Below are 17,109 nucleotides of genomic sequence, written 5' to 3'. Positions count from 1 at the left end.
TCCTTCGCCTGGCAGAGACCACGAGTCTCTGGGACCTCATTTACAGTTCTGCTTCTGTGGCCTCTCCTAAACTCATTTATACTTCTTGCTCCTGTAGCTTCTCTCATATGTCTGTTATTATTTGTGTGAAGTAGCTCCTCTTTTATTTCAATCATTCCAGAAAATTCAGCCTTTCGGGGGGGGTTGGAGAGGAGGGAGAGCACATGTTATTTTATTGTGCTGTTTTACCATTCACCTTATTTATATTTTTCTTCTCAGAAAACCAAAAGGGATGTAAATAACTTTGATCAAGACTTTACACGAGAAGAACCAGTATTAACACTAGTGGATGAGACAATTATAAAACAAATCAATCAAGAAGAATTTAAAGGGTTCTCTTATTTTGGAGAAGAGCTACTGCCATAGACAACGTTAGGCTGATGGATGAATGATGCTACAAGAAGTGATTCTGAAGACATCATCAATTTACTGAGACTCAGTAGATCAAGAACTACTTCTTTTACCCTGAGCCCATATCCCAAGTTAAAATATATATTTATTGGTTTTTTTCCTTTAATCTTTTGACCTGAAAGCACTCTTAATTTCTGTCTCACAAAGCAATGCAAAATAATTTTGTATCAGAAATTGTGGATGTAACACACTGCCATATATTTGCAACTTTTCTTTTATTCCTAAGAATAGGAATTCCCAGACAAAAAAATTGTATCTTTTCCATAGGAAATGAAGCTATACTGTTAAAAGCAATTTAGCAGACCACATTCTGTAATCATCATATATAATTAAGCTAAGAAGGTGAGAATTGCTTCTTCTGCAGTCGTGGTTATGGTGAGATTTGTACTCAGATGCCCTTTGGAAGGCAAAGTCTGCCTCCCTGGAGGTGTAATCCTCAATTATTAATTTTTTGTGGAGAGGTACAAACTATGAAGTTGTCCAGAAAAAGAAGCACATCACTTAAGGCTTTCAGTGAACTTCCTCATACAATATACAGGAAGCTCTTAGGAATAAGAGACAAAAAGATAACTGATATTAAAAGCAAGAAACAGAACCTACATGGATAGATATTAAAGGGCTAAAGAATAAAAAGCCTACAGTACTTTAACTCAGCTATATATAGCCATTTTTCTGGTTTTCAGACAATTTGATGTACTATCCATGTTACCAAATTTAATATCCTTTTAAATGAACCATTAATGTGACAGCAATCTTGCAAATGTTTACAGTTAATTTTACATAAAAAATTAATTATAAACATTATAAATTTGCCTTTTCCATAGTAGCTAATTTCTTATTTATATTTATTTTCTCAGCAGTGTGTTACTTTTGCACACTTTTACAAAACCATAGTACTACTGTGTTTGTTGGGTTTTATGTTTAAAATCTAAAGAGAAATCTGCTTTTAGAAGACACAAAATAAGGCTACACGTGCATTATGTGGAGATGTGTTAAAAAACTGAAGATCAAACATTCACAAACTGACATTATTGAAAGCTGTAAATTGATTTTTTTTTTGTGTGTATGAATTGAAATGGTAACTCATGTGGACAATATTGCTAATGTGAAGTTACCTCCTGTAGATACGCAAACAGTGTTATGTACTTATATTTCCAGGAGTACCCTGTGATTTGGTTTTGGTTTTAATCTTTTTTTTTTTTGTTTGTTTTCTTTTCTTTTGTGTACATGTATTGCTGAGGTAATTTTATTATATATTTTACTGGACTGAGTGAGCGGTCATTGGAATCCATTTTAATTGTTGCACATGGATTTCCAGCTGCACAAAAATATATATACTTGTGATTGGCAAAGTGGCACTAAAGAAGCTTTTTTGCCTTTTGTACAGGTGAGATTTTGTATATAGTGTTTGCTGCAAGGCCTGTGGAATTCATTGAATATAGAGGTATCAACTGCTGCATGTTCAGGCATACTATTAAAATGTTAGTCTATGAAAGAATAATTATAATAATGTCCATGTGCAATACTCTTGTATGTGTATTGGTTCAAGTTACTGTCAGAAAGATGAGGTTTTTGTTATAAAAGACGTAGACATATATTAAGCTATACTAAATCTCTTGTATAGTTCTCTTCAACTCTATTATGACATGATAGAGCTCGGAAAGAGAAAGGAATGTTACAAATCGTGGTGGACAAAGTGTGAATCATTGGCTTTAAGAGATAATCTCGGTCTCAAGCAGATGAGTTAGTTTGTGTCAGTTTTGCGTCTGGCTGCTCATGGCCTGTTACTGATGACACCATTCAGTTCCATTTTGTTTTGTTTTTAAAACTCAGGTGTAATTATTATATATATTCTTATGATTATTTCAAAATATTAAATATTATGATATATCAATTAATGTGTTGTCTGGCCTACAAGTGTAATAAGGATCAAGCCTTTAGTTTAATTTAATTTATCTTCAGTAATCTTTTGTACTGGGAAAAGACTAGCTTCTGGAGCTGAGTACCAGCACAGAAACATCTTAATGATTGCATCATCTCAATGTTTAAATCTCTTTCTCTCTTAGAAATATATTGTAGAACTGCCCATCAATTTGTGTCTCGCCACTGGCTCTGTTTATTTCTCATCACAGTTAGCTTTTGACATCCAGGCAAGAACTGATCACAATGCTAAGGCGTTCTTTTCCATGGGTGGGTAGACTGCTAGGAAGGCAAGTTATGGGATCCTGCACTACTGTTTGTCCAACCAGGGGCCTTTACACAGAGCTCTGAGCATTTCTCCTGAAGGAATAAAAGCATCCCATACAGCTGTTGTGCACAAGCTATGTAGTCTGTATTCCCCTCTCTAACGTGAAGATAATTAGCACACGTCCGTACGTCCAGAGGCCTCAGCGCCTGCAGAGTTGGGAAGGATGCTAAGAGAAAAGTGAAGGAGATAGAAACTATTGCATGGGCAGATATTTCTTCCGTATAAATAGTTAGATTCTCTGCCTTGGGTTTACATCAGAAGGTCTGTCTGTTACCTTGAACATTTTTTAAAGATAACTCTTAAAAAAAAGGACATTCTGTTACATTTCTGCCTGTTCTGTAGAATCTTTTCTGTTCCTTCTTTGTAAAATGAGTGCAAAATGCCAAAATTATTATTCATAATAATAATTATGAAGAATACATTGTTTCTTGGTTTTTCTCCCAAACAGACTTTTAAAATGGAAACAAATTTTTTCTCTCCATAGGATGAAAAATAATTCTCTCCAAATAGGCCTAAAAATTACCTCTTTTTAAATTATGTGCAGAATAGTTCTGGCTAAATATAAAATGTATTCATTTGGGGGGGTAGGGTTTTTTTTTTTATTGTGAGGATTTATTTGTACAGAATTTTTTTCTTATGGATGTAATTTGAATCTCTTGCCACTCATTAGTGTTATTTCATCGTAAACATTATTACTGTGCCAAATGTACTGTATTCAAAAGGATGTGAATGTGTATTGTTTTGGAACCTAATAAATACAATGATGTTAAATCTTAATTTTTTCCCCAAAGTTTTCCTGAGTATTTCCTAATGAGGAAGAAAGAAAGAGGAAGGATGAGTATTTTTCCTGTTATGTGTTGTACAAAATTTTCTGAGCTTGTCTTTTAGGAGTGAGCATTTTGCAAAGGAAGGATTTGCTAACAAGAGCCTCGCCTGCGAAGCATTAACACTCCAAGACAAACACAGGTAACAGTGTGTGATCACAATTTTTCTTGGGTAATACAACATTTACCTCAAAAACAGCATGCCGGTGAGTTTATATATATTTTTTTCTGCTTACTGGCTACATCATGTTCAGTGAGTTCTGACTGACCCCAACATTCTGCTTAGCTGTGTTGTTAAAACTCATTTCAGTAGGGCACTTGCAGTACAAACATATTGCACTGCTTTAGTCTGCATTGGATTGAATAGAGGGAGTAATAGTATGCAAAAATTTAGTTAAGGGTGATAGAGCTTATTAAATTATTTAATTAGCTTAATATGTCAATATGTCATTGACTGAAATATTTTATTATTTCATCATATTTCAGTTTGCACCTCAAATATCTTCCAGTTCCATGGTCTGAAGTTCTTAACTTCAGTAGATCAGCTATCTGCGTACTCTGGCAGTAAATCCAGTTGACAATCTCCAGTTAGTATACCTAAGTAGTAGGTATGCTAACTAGCTTTAAAAAAATATATATATTTTAGTTGTGTTTTCTGTTCAAATTTCAGCCTTTGCATAAACCTGCATTTTTTTTTTTCGTTGTGCTGAGTCTTCTCAAAGACTCTGAATGTGTTTGGTGCCTATGAGCATATTCCTGTTCCTGTGTGTTGACAGCATTAGCATAATCATTGCCACACAGATTTTACCAGTTAAACAACAATGTATCTTGGATTTTCTGACTGTGTGTTGCAGCCTTACAAGCATAAGGAGGCTTAACTTCATCTTACAAACAATAAGCATCACTGGTCTCCAAACAGATCAATTCATATCATGTTTCCTTGGAATATTGATAAACTGATGTCTTTTAGGAACAGTTTTGTTGGGAAGAAAACGGTCTTTTGAGTTGCATTTTCATTGGCTGTCCATGTTATAAATGTGGTGCTAAGTGTTCAGGAAGGGTCTCAGCAGGAAGTATCTGTCTTCTTCTGTGGCCTACTAGAGACAGGAGCTGTCAGATCACTTTATAATAAAAAAAATTTTTAGCCTCCTGGTAGTCTAGTAAGCTACATGATTAAATCAGTATGAAAATTTCTTTTGATTAATTTTGATAATCAATTTTAGACAATCTCAACTTCTAGCATGTAAAACATTTTGTGGGAAAGAGCTAGAGAGCTCAACTAATAACTATGTTGCAAATTCTCTCTATTTGTTTATTCTGACCTAATCATAAGTCCATTTCATGCTCCCTGAAAGAGGATAAATCATTTTTTGCTATTCACCTTTTTTCATGCCACTCAGAATTTTATAGGTCATTGATACATCCTCCCTCAGCCATTTCTCTTTCAGACTGAAAAGTCTTGCCCTGTCAAAAGGTTTCATAAAGACACATCCCATATTTTCTGTCATCTGTATCAACTTTCACTGAATCTTTTCTAGTTCTACTGTGTCCCTTTTGAAGACAGGGAGTAGAATTACATGTAATTTTCAGTTGTGGATGCAGCGTGGATTATTACAATGACTACTCTGTTCGGTTTTGTTTTCTGTTACATTTTTACATTTTCTTTTCTTAATCCAAGTTTGTTCTCAATTACTTCACAGGTTGTCCCAGATTAGAGTCAGTTGTAAATCTAATATGCATGCTTTCTGTCTGATCATCCACCCATAATCAAAACAGGTTCTGTCCAGGACACGATGATGGAAATAGGTTAAATAGGAATTTAGCAAGTTGCAAAATGCTCCTTGGTGCAGGCTTCCCTTTTAGCAGTAAACCTTTGATGATCACCTTCTCAGTATCGTTTTCCTGCTGTTCTCATACTCCCTATATATAGCTATGTCTTTCCCTAGCTTGCTTATGTTGTATGTAACAAATATTTTTTTCAAAATCAAGATACAGGACATTCTCTACTCCCCTTCTCTCAAGACAAACTCCTACTGTGTTCTGGAGTACACAGTATCTCTTCTTTTGTCCTGTTAGCTACAGTGAAAGGGAGGAAGATAAAGGTTTTCTTAGCACGTTGGGAAAGTGCGTAAATGTGCCAAAATAGTTTCCACTCTCTCTTTCCTTTTACCTCATCATTGCTGTAGAATCAGGAGAAAAGAGCAACAGCTTAAGTTGAAACTCAAATTGCCACTATAAATATTGTGAAATGATTATGCAAGACTATCCAAAATTTGGAAAAGCATTAAAGAACTTTAGCGTTTGTACACAGATGTTTAATCCTTGTAAAAAATCAATTAGGAAAAAAGTCATTGACCTAGAGTCTATTGCTGATCTGGGCACTGGATTGAGAACTGAATTGGGCATTGCATACACTTGTCATCACTATTCAACACTACCAGTTTGATCTAGTGTCTTGTGTACTGAAGGAAGCAGCTTGAAGATAAGACTTGAAGTCACATCAAGAGTCAGGGCTGGGCAGGAGCTCATCTGTGCAGACGGACACTCTTGTTCCTCCAGACCTCTTAAAACAAAATGTTACCCAGAGGTGCCATGCATCTAGGATCAGTGCCACAGAGAGGAAAGGAAGGAACAGAACTCCTGCTTTTGGACTGCACAAGCTGTTAGGTTAATTGGGTCATCTTATGTAGCTGTGCTCTTGAAAACCTTTCAGGAGTATGCCAGATACTCCTTGAGTGGCAGTAAATGGCACCTCTGCTCATACATCAGATGGAAAATCAACATGAAAAATGTGTCTAAATGTCAGAAATCCATTTTTTACTTGCACTTTCCCATAGCAAAAAAATGAGTACAGTTGCCTAAGCAGCCCCCTGGTTTTCATTGACATAAGTGGTTTGCAGCTTGAGACTTCAAAATTGTGCAAAGGGAGAGATACTATTATGGCCATTTTGCTAATAAGAAAACTGAAATTAGGTGCCATGATGGTGGTTTGCTTCATATTATGTTAGTATAAAGTCAGCAGAAGTGCTAGGAAAAGAGTATGAGTAAAGCTCATCAGTGCCCTAATTGTCCTGGTGTTTCTAAGCACAAGGTGTTTTCGAAGCTGTGCTTTGGTAATAATTACCTGCTGGTGGTCTCCTGTGAAAGGGCATCACGGCTCCTTGGAGTGCCCTTCATTGCTCTTCACAATCAACAGTGGTGTCCTCTCAGGAACAGCAGCTGATGGAGAGCTTTAGGGTAACAGAGACCAAGTTCAGATTGAATATTAGGAAGAAATTCCTTACTGTGAGGGCGGTGAGGCACTGGAAAAGCTTACCCGGAGAAGCCGAGGATGTTCCATCCCTGGAAGTGTTCAAGGCCAGGTTGGATGAGACCCTGAGCAACCTGGTCTAGTGGAAGGTGTCCCTGCCCATTGCAGGAGATTTGGAATTAAATGATCTTTGAGCTACCTTCCAACCTAGGCCATTCTATTATTCTGTGCATAAGGGAGATGGAGGGGATTTAGTTTTACAATAGGATAAGCTTTTTATGGAAATGATCACACCTAGGCAAAGTTTGAGAACCTCTGTGTTCTAGGAAAGCTATTTACTCGGATTCTTAGTACATCAAAAAAACATTTTCTGTTGATCTTAATGAGCAGTGAGAAGTAGGCAAAGATATCAGGCCCGTGGAGGCACATTTTTCTAAATAATGATATGGTTGATTAAGTTGAGGAGATTGAGGGTCAAAGAGATTATGCAAATCTCACTTAGGTAAATGTTTATGTTAGGGTGGGGATCACTGTCTTGTTTAGAAGGAAATTTAAGACCTTTAATCTTTGCTTGCTGGAATAATGTGGAGACATTTTTCTTTGATTAAATTATATGCTTACCCCTTGCATACCAGTGCATTGCAGTTGCACCCTCAGTATCCTTCTTTAAAGAATAGGAGCTTGACTTCCTAGATCTTGAATTCTCCTGGACTGAGGCCTGTTCGTGGTTTATGGTGCTGCTCTACCAAAGTACAGGATTGTACAAAATCCCTCAAACACCTTCTAGCTGCTGACCTGCACCCCTGGGAATCCCAAGATCCATCCTCCTTGAGTTGTCTCACTGGTAAACCGGTGTTCTGGTGTTCTAGAGCAGGGTTTATACCACACTTTTCCAGTTTCAAATACAGGGCCAACTCTTGAGCAGCTGTCATCATGAAACTCCATGTTTGGGCACTCTGAAATACAGCCTATGATGTGTGTTCCCATTGAAAGCATCTCTGCTCATAGAGAGAGCCTGCTAAACTCAGCAGTGTGTTCAGTCTACCCAATATGGGCCAAGAAGTGCTGATCCAAAGTCCACGTTGCAGAGAGTTCCTCTTGTTGACTGCATTGTCCTCTTGCACAATAGATGCAGGATTGCTGTGACCACAGATCCCACTGCACATCACCAGGAGCAGCTGCCCAGGTACTGACTTTGGTGGCAGAAGAAATGGAAAACTCTGCAGAACCAATATTCTGTCAAGGTAGAGGGCTACAAAAGCAGCATTAATTCATTAACACCACCAGACAGAATCTCCTTTCTCCAGAAGGAGTGAACTTACACAGAACATCCTCTTGTTACACCCCTGTGTACTATCAGCCATTAGCCCTCTAAGAGGCCTGCACCAGGTGGTGAACTGCCAAGAGGCTCAGCTCAGTGACATTATCCTTTTTCTAATTTGCTTGCTCAGTGATAAAAGCAGCACACTGCAGGAGCATTTTGCACTGGGTAATATTGCTGCCATTGTGTATTTGGTTGATACACTGAGAGATGATCTCCAGCTGCAAGACTTCAAATGTGAGAGCTTTACTGATGTTTTTGTTCTTGATAATTTTCCTGCCTGTATTGGAAGAAGAGTATGGGTGATGAAGAGGAGTGGAGAGTATTAATTTTCATTTACTAAGCTGTCTAGAAATAATTTGAACCACCCACACAGCTGAACGAGTAGATTTCAGAGCCAGGGAGGTTATCAACACCAATAAAAATGCAGTTGTCATGTAGCTTGGACACTATGCATGGGCAAAAACCTTCTGGTGTATTACTAATGCAAACTGAAAGTATTTCTATAACCTCTGACCCTGCTTGTAAACAGCAGATTCCAGGAATTCTGCTGGAAACCATACATTACTAAGGCAAAATTGTACTTAGCAAAAAACATGCTTCCTTTGGTGAAAGAATCTGGAAGTGGAAGAATGCAAGACCTTGAGATGCACTGCTGATTGTGGGGAAACCGCCGAGGCCATCTCCTGCCTAGCAGCTGGGAAAACACCCATCCTTGCAGAGCTCCTGGTGGAAATCTGGAGAGCAGACATGGCTGTTGTGCGTGACCACCTTGTTAATGTGCTATCAGGCCAGCACAGGAGGCCCTGCAGGGCCAGGGCTGAGCACACACACCATCACAGCTGCCTCTGGCACCAAACGGGAACTCATCAGAGGAATTCAAAAATCTGAGTGGGACAACAGGATGGATATGTTAATGGCAGCAGGAGGATGGAGAAGCAAGTAGGTGAGAAGGGGGAAGACAGAAAACACAGTAGCAGTCCAAAATGAATAGTGGCCTTGGACCTGGAGAGATTTCCAGTGGTCAAAGAGAAGATTGCTGAAAGGTGATGGAGGAGGAAATGGGAATTTTGCATAGGAGCTAAACGTAGGAGGGAACAAGAGGAATTCAAAGTGGATGACTGTGCTTCAAAGATGTGAAGAACAAGCTACTTCTAGAATAATTACCATGGTTCCTCTTACCTCAGCAGTGCAGCTTCATGTTCAGGTATCACCTGGCAGCTGAGGGAGGGAGTTGGCAATCAGCTGAGAACTCAACGTGGCTTCTGATTATATAACCAGGAGTAAAGAGTGATCTGTCATGTCCATGGAGAATAGAGCACATGGTCTATTCCATGAGGATTACAACTCTGCCACCATCTCCTTTCCAAAAGTACGTTTGTGGGGCTCTTGCTTTTTCAAGAGAAGGACATAATTTTTTAATCCAGAACAATGTTTTTGAAACACTGCAGAAAACCCAAGTTTCATAACCTGTGTGATAAAAATGTAGGGCAGATAAGAGAGTAGGGTTTTCTCCAAAAAAAAAGTGGAGGTGGATTGTTCTAGCATAAAATATAATTAATCTGTTGCTGGTGGTGTATATTGGTGTTGTGTATGTCAACAAAAGGTAGGGAGAATATCAGGTATAAAGACTTACAATGCCAATTTATGGCTGTTAGCCCATTGCCATCATGTTGCTGCCCCAAATGGACACACTTAGTTTTCAAAGTGTTGTCCTTCATGGGCATTTAGCTATGCAAGAAAAACTTTTCATCTCTTAAAGGCAATAAAACAAAACAAGGCAAAAAAATCAAACAAAATATGAGATCTATTTAATAGATTTAATAGATCTATTTAATTCATTTCTGTGTAGATGACAGAAATAAAGGCTCAAGCAAGCTGAATTTAGAGTACATTTCAATTTATCAACATTCAGATTTGTCTCTGAGTGCTCAATTTTTCAGAATAGAAAATTTGCATAATGTTACTGGTAGATCAAGCTGACAAAAGGGGCACTTGGCAAAATCTTGTTGTTTTTTGTTCCAGAAGGTCTTACTAGTTGCAGTGTGCTGTGATAGCTGAGCCAGCCTGCCAGCCCATGGTGGCTGACAGAGGTGAGGGTGTCCATCTCTCCCTGCTCTCAGCCATGTGATCCCAGCTTTGTGGGCACTGTGAGCTGGGATTCACACCTGCTAGATGTGCAAGGTGTTGTACTCCATTCCTCATCTTTGCTCATCAGGTCCCTGAAGCTCCCTTACAGGAAAGGGAGCAGATCTGCACCCACTCTCATATTTACAATGTGTGGAGCCCATCTAACACACCCCTGCACAAGGAGGGCACTCACCCTTCCTGCCTCTTGCAGCTTCCAGCTGGCTTTGTGCTGGCTCTGGCAATTCCCTGTCTCTCTTGAGGCAATCCAGCTTGCTAACCCGATAGGAAACAACTCACTTTTTGAATGAATCACCACTCTGCTAATTTAGAAGGCTAAATTAGTTCATAAAAGGGTCAAGTGCATGCCAGACAACTGAAGGCAAGTGGTGTGGTTGTGGAACTGTTGGTAGAAGGAGGAAGGACTGTTCATTGAGGTGGCAGAAGTAGGCACTTCATCTCAAGTCACCTTACCATTTTTTAACTAAACAGGCTCAGGGAGTACCATTGCAAAGGTGAAAATTAGCTAAGGGACAATCCTGTGTCGCAGGAAACCATGCTGATGAATCAGTGGGATGGTGTCCTTCCTTTGAATCAGCGCTGTCCTGATGAATTATAGGATGCAGTTGCTGAAAATGTAGTGGTTCAAATGTAGCAATTGAAATGAGATACAAAATCAAGTCCTTGAATGACAGGTTAAAACAAAAAAAAGCACTAATAAGAAAGCCCACAGGGAAAATTCAATAGTAAATTAGGTTAAAATAAAAAGTTAAAATTATTCACAACAAAAGTGAAGAAACAAAAGTGAAGAAAGAATTTCCAGTAGTTGCAGAAAAGAGTGTCTTGTCCTCAGGCAAGCAGCCTTCGGTACCTCCAGGGCAGTAACCACTCTTTTCCCACTTGAACAGGACACCACCACCTGGGTGTGACCTACCAGGGTAGCCCCTGTAGCCTCCACCCAGACCAGAATCCAGAGATACACCAGGGACTGTGTGACCACAGGCACACATCCCTGCTGCCCGTGCCAGGCTCCCAAAGGGATCTTGCAGAGGTGGCACAGATCAGGACCCACTCTCCTACCTGTTGGCTGTGAAAATTATACATTATGGGCACAACAAAACTATAGCATTTTAGCAAAGGAGGTTTGTGGCTGTTTGGGTTTGTTTTTTTCAACAAACAGACATTCTTTGATAAATTTTCAAAGATAGAGGCTTCAGACAGATGTCATAGATCAGTTTTTACCTCTGCAGCAATATTTAAAGAACTGAGCATGCTTAGTATTTCACCAAAAGAGACTAACAGTTACTGATAGTTCATTATCAAATGAACTATTGTTACTTTGCTGAAACTTTGTTTTGCTTCTGTAATATCCATGGGCTGGGATGGGAATTTACCAACCCTTTGCAAGCCATCAGCCCAAAGCTCAGCTACAGCCTTGGCTAGTATGGTAATGAAGGTTGGGTCCAATTGTTTGAAGCAAGAGAACTGAGAGGCTGGTCTGTGAGGTGCACAGCATCTTCAGGTCTCAGGAGAAAATGGAGTGCTCAAATTCACTGGAGTGAAGGCATACAAGATGTGAAATTCAATGCTCAATGAGCTTTGCCAAAGTACTAAGCTATTTGCAGCCCATTCTCCTCAATAATGTGTAAATTCAAAAGTTAGAAACACTCTCTGACCTATCTGTGTGTGCCTTGCTTTGGGTTTTGTCCATTTCTGGCTATTTTACCATTGATTTTATTAATTTCTTTGCCTTTCAACCTAATTTTGTCTCTTCCCAGTCCTTCTATTTTTTTCCCTTCAGTTCATGTCAACATCTGGAGATTGAGCTGTTGGGTGAGATTTCATCCTATGCTGGACAGTTTTACCTGTTGATCCAGTGCCTGCTGTGACTTTGGCTAAGATAATACAATTCATTCCATGTCATTCTCAGTAGGAGCAGAGAAGAAATTGTTTCATTCCAGGAGCACAGAACAATGATGATACAACCAAAACGAAATAAATGTAAACACAGAGCACTAGTTACCCACCAGCCAATGTTTAATGCAGGTCCAAGGCAGGATGAATTTTCTTGGCTACCATCATCTGCCAAAACACACCCTGAAAGAACAGACACCCAATGCTGTGCTTTGAAAGGTTCAAAACTTGTGATCCAACTGTTAATATCCCCCAGACTGTAAATCACAGCTCTTCTAGCCTGCAAAATGATACCAGCTGAGTGCAGGCTCAGAGAGCAAAAAGAGTTGCATCAGCCTTCAAAAACAGTACAGTAATTCATCTCTTTGATTTGGCAAAATATTTTAATAGGTACAAACATGGACTGAAAGCAAATGTTGGCATTCTGCCTTGTTTTGCCACCTCACACCCCTTTTCTTCCCCACAACCCCTTTTCCTCCTCACTGCAAGAAGTAAATACATTAAAGGGAAACAGATTTAGCCAAATTACCATCCTGCATGTGAGCATGCCAGTTTTCATGGTATTGCAGTTAATAGCATGTGCTCTTGGAACACACCACTTTGGATATCAAAGAGGGATTTGATCAGAAGGCTATGGGGTGTTCTGAGCAGCAACATTTGTCCCTCAGTTTACTTTGAAAGCTCGTTTCCATGTACAATAAAAGGAGCAATACACTTTTGTGCAACTGCTACCCAACACCCACAATGAGTGATTATAAGTGAAAGGAACTACTGATTCTCTTAGTCATCTTCTGTCACAGATGCCCAATGACCAAACACTAATCGAGTCTTTGAAATCTTTTTCAAAGTAGATCTATGCAAGCAGGAGGGAAAAAAATTACTCCAAATACTTGTGGTTTTGTCGGTAGCTGCTGTGACTACTGATCAGTCCTCTGCTGCCCTTGGGAGATGGGAGATGTGTTTTGAGATTCACTGTGGAAAGAGATGAACTGGCCTTGCAAACCTCCCCCTAAATTAAGAGATCCCTATTGATACTGCAACTACTAATGAAAAAACACATGGTGAGGATTTTATTATCTTGATGGTACTGTATATCATGGAAATAAAGAACAGGCCAGATTAAGTCTCCTCCAGCTTACGGCTTTGGGACCAGAAAGTCTCAAATACACTCACCCCAAATCCATGTACTCATGCTGTAAATGCTCCAGAACCCTCAGAGAAGCAGCTGAGCTTGATAGAAGAGGTACTGCTTCAACCCCTTCTCCCCACAACACCTGGAGTAAGGTCAGCACTCCACAACAGCTCTCCTTTTTTCTTGGGACCATAAGAGGAGGAAAATACTAATTTCTTATCCCAGCTCAGGGGAGGATGAGGAGCACCCTGGCATTTGGTCTGCTGTTTTTAGATGACTGGTGGCTGTTTTCCTGATGGGTCATTCATGCTAATCCTTTTGTCAGTTTGTGCTGGTGGTGGAAGCCCAGCAGCTGCTTTCTCTGCAGGGTTTGAGGGCTTAGGTCTGCCTTCCTTGAGCAGGAACCTTTCTCTTGTACCCTGAGCAGAAGGAGCCTGGAACAGTGTGAGGTCAAGAACATGACTATTTCACAGGGTCAGGTCCCCAGCAGAGCTGGTATTCACAGTACTGGTGACATTCCTGCACTGGGAAGAGTAGAGGAGAGATGTGTTTGCTAGAGACCTCCTGAGCCCCTAACAATGTCATTGGGCTACGGTACTTGGGGGCATCTAGCCAAGACTTAATTATGTCACATCCACTGAGTTCTTGGTCATGTCCCCCTTTATTTTTCTCACCTTCCTGTGCTTTTTTCTGCCCAATTGAAATTTGAAAGCTATAAAAAGAAGGAATTTTTTACTAGGATCTAGAATTGCATCATTTTTCCTCTCATTGTGAGTATTAACATTGCTGATATCCATCAAATTTACTTGCTGCTTGACATGTTGGTGTGAGTATATACAACCCTCTTTCCTGAGGATAGCTGAAGTGACAGATGATTTCATTGTTGGGTGTACAATAGGCATAAGTACAATGGAAAAGAAGGACTGGCAGCTGTTATGGTGATATGTTTTCAAAAACATGTATTGTCATCTTTCTCTTCTGTGTGGTATGCAATTATAATGAGGAGTGGCAAAGTGAGCATCCATTTGGCTGCTTTGCAGTGATTCAGAGCTGCTGCTCCACAGCCTGTATCATCAGCTTCCAGTGTCTGACACTGCAGTGAGTGTCTTCAGAAACCACATCTTTCTATTTCTCAAGTAGTGTGCAAATCGTCTTTGCCCAGGATTTCTCTCCTGGGAAGCTGAGAAGCCTCAGAGAAAAAGGAAAACAATACTATCTCATTTGCTTCTCCTGTGTTTTGCTGCTTTGGAATGTGGTTGGAGATTGTTTATCCAACATGTGAATTGCTTTTACTTAATGACCAATCACAGTCCAGCTATGTCGGGACCCTGGAGAGTCATGGGGTTTTTATTTGTATCTTGTTAAACCTTCTGTAAGTATCTTTTCTCCATTCTTTAGTATAGTTTTAGTATGGGATTCTTTATATAATATAATATCATGAAATAATCAATTAGCCTTCTAAGAACATGGAGTCAGATTCATCTTTCCTCCTCATAATAGGGAACCCCAAAAATACCACAGTGTGCAAAGACAGCAACGGAACTGCCAATTCTATGAACCAAAATCTAGCAATCCTTACCTAGGTCAGCTGCAGATGCTACAATTCTGTCCATGATATGCCCACAGCATCATCAACCCTGGAAATAACCTCAGGTTAATTTTCTCTGCCCTCAGTTTTCTCTCTCCAGTTTTTTCTCTACTCTGACATGAACCTTCTGTGATGTTTCATGCCCACACCATACTGTGGTGGTAAAACTATAGTTCTGTACTGACTATTCAATGACTAACCCGGAACTAAAAAAAAATATTTACATTTCTGCTGAATTTGACTTGTATTCCCAATACAAGTCAAAATACAAAAAATCTGCTGCAAGTCCAGATATGATTGATGAGTAATAAAGTACCACGGCCCCCTTAATAATCTGTATTATCTGCTGATAGCCATATTTCCCAGAAGCTCAGGATCCCACCATGGAGGGGGGAAATCTACATTTTCTGTAACATGGTAGTTGTCCAAAAGTCTATTTCTAATCTCAGAAAAGAGCAAGGAGGTAGAAGAGAAAAAGCAGATGAAGGCACAGAGGTGCTGTAATTGTAAATGTGGATTCAAAGCGAGTAGCTGTCAGTACACTGCAGTGCTCAATGTAAATTACACAGAGCTGAGAGAGAGGTTGAAGGTGGAGTTTATGAAACAAGAGTTGATTCCTCCTGTAAAAGCTAGTCTGGGAAGATAAAGCATCAGCACAGGAATCAGATTTTGGCAGGCTGGTCTTTTGATAGGAGAAAGATCACAACAGGAGAGGGGACCTGAGGCATGAAGAGCTTTCAGAGAAAAAACAGAAATGAGGCTGCATTTCCCCCACTGTTTGATTTTCTCCCCAAATGCCCTGCATGCCACATCACCTGAGCATATTTTGCTCTCCAGCATATCTCACCACCACTATCCCACATGCTAAGGAAAAGGTGTGCCCCTGCTTTTACATTCAATCCCTTAATGATTTACTCAGTCAACCTCTACAAATTAAAGATCTTTCCTTCCTTATGCATCACTGTCATACTCTTCTTACACTTGTCCTTGGGAGGTTTTTTGCTTCCAGGCCTGAGGAGGCAGGTTGAGAGGGCTGAAACCTTGCTGTTGTCTCAGAAGCAGGTTGTTGAGCAGCAGTGTGGAGATTGCAGGGCTGCAAGGAGCTGTGCCAGAGCCACCAGCAGCAGCTGTGGCTAATGAGGGATGTGGTGTCCATGGGCAAGCCCTGCGGTCAGGTGTTCAGAGCAGGAGGTTTGCTGTGATCCCACCCCTGTCCTGGGACTGTCTGCTTCAGGAATACAGGTAAGGCTGCAAGAACTGCAGTTGGTCTTGGTGGTGCTGGTGGTGGTGTCAGGGATGGATGGTGACATGAATACTTCATGCAAGATCTGGCAAAATCCATCCTTTGTTGGCAAAGATGACTTCATTTTGGAACCTGCCAGGAGAATTCAGTGTTCCCTTGTAAAAATCCTTATGTGTGAGGCATTTCCTTGCTACTGCATATAGTTAGTCTATATGAGCATTCAGGATTTTCAATGCTTTTTTAATATACTAAGTATGAGGGTTCAGGGCTGTCTGTAACACAACTGTTTCTTGTGGAAATCTTAGGCTTCTGTTGTGTTGGATCTTGTTCAAGCACCAACTGTGTGCATGTTTCCAAGAAAAAGAAATTCTAGCTATCATTTATCATTGCTACATACAAGCTTTTGAGAGCTCTGTGGTAGGATAAAATATGCAAAAATAAGGCAGGTTACTTGTTACATCATGAAATTAATTTACTGATATGTAATAAAGAAATCTGACATGGTACTAAAAGACTTGAATGTGCAAAGGCTTTACTACACACACAGCCTCCAGTCTCTCACCTTAGTTACAGACAGCTGGCTTCCCATTTCACCTCACTATGCGTTGGCACATAGGGTTATTTTGAACTATTCTTTTTATCCAAAAAATGAAATTAGGAGAAGCTGATGAAGACTAAATTGCATTTCAAGAAATAGACCTTGTAGTAAAGTATGAAGGACCTTGATCTTGGCTTCTGGTTTGCTATATAACTTGGGTTAATTCCTATGTTAATTCCTATGTGGATCAGACTGAGCCCTGTAAGTCAGTCTGTTTTGCATTATTTCAGTTGTAAAGGGGCAAAAGGTATGAGATGGGATCTTCTGGCACTAAAATCATACTATTCTTGCCCCTTTCCCGTGGAGTTGATGAGAAAGAGTGAGAAAGAGCAGGGGAAGGAGGGGTAGGTGAGGATTTTGTGGATTTTAGCCGTTCCACACAGGCAGAGGGAGAAGCAAAGACAAGCGGGATGG

The 17,109-nt window shown here is 39.9% G+C and overlaps 1 protein-coding gene across 3 annotated transcripts in view; it reads left to right on the top strand.

The window, feature by feature from the left end:
- The window catches only part of PRKCE (protein kinase C epsilon), a 288,523-nt gene extending 285,054 nt beyond the window's left edge, over positions 1-3,469 (top strand). Inside the window, exon 15 of one of the 3 annotated variants that reach the window (XM_064708954.1) lies at positions 259-3,469. In XM_064708954.1, coding sequence (XP_064565024.1) covers positions 259-405 — 147 coding nt within the window. In that variant the 3' untranslated portion in view covers positions 406-3,469. The remainder of the gene's footprint in view (positions 1-258) is intronic. The other 2 variants (XM_064708955.1, XM_064708956.1) reach the window with 2 other exon arrangements.
- Positions 3,470-17,109: the final 13,640 nt, after the last annotated feature.

The sequence above is a fragment of the Zonotrichia leucophrys genome, chromosome 3 (genome assembly GCF_028769735.1).
Source record: "Zonotrichia leucophrys gambelii isolate GWCS_2022_RI chromosome 3, RI_Zleu_2.0, whole genome shotgun sequence".
NCBI lineage: Eukaryota > Metazoa > Chordata > Aves > Passeriformes > Passerellidae > Zonotrichia > Zonotrichia leucophrys.
The sequence above is the reverse complement of the archived record's forward strand: the minus strand, read 5'-3'. Positions and strand labels throughout refer to the sequence as shown.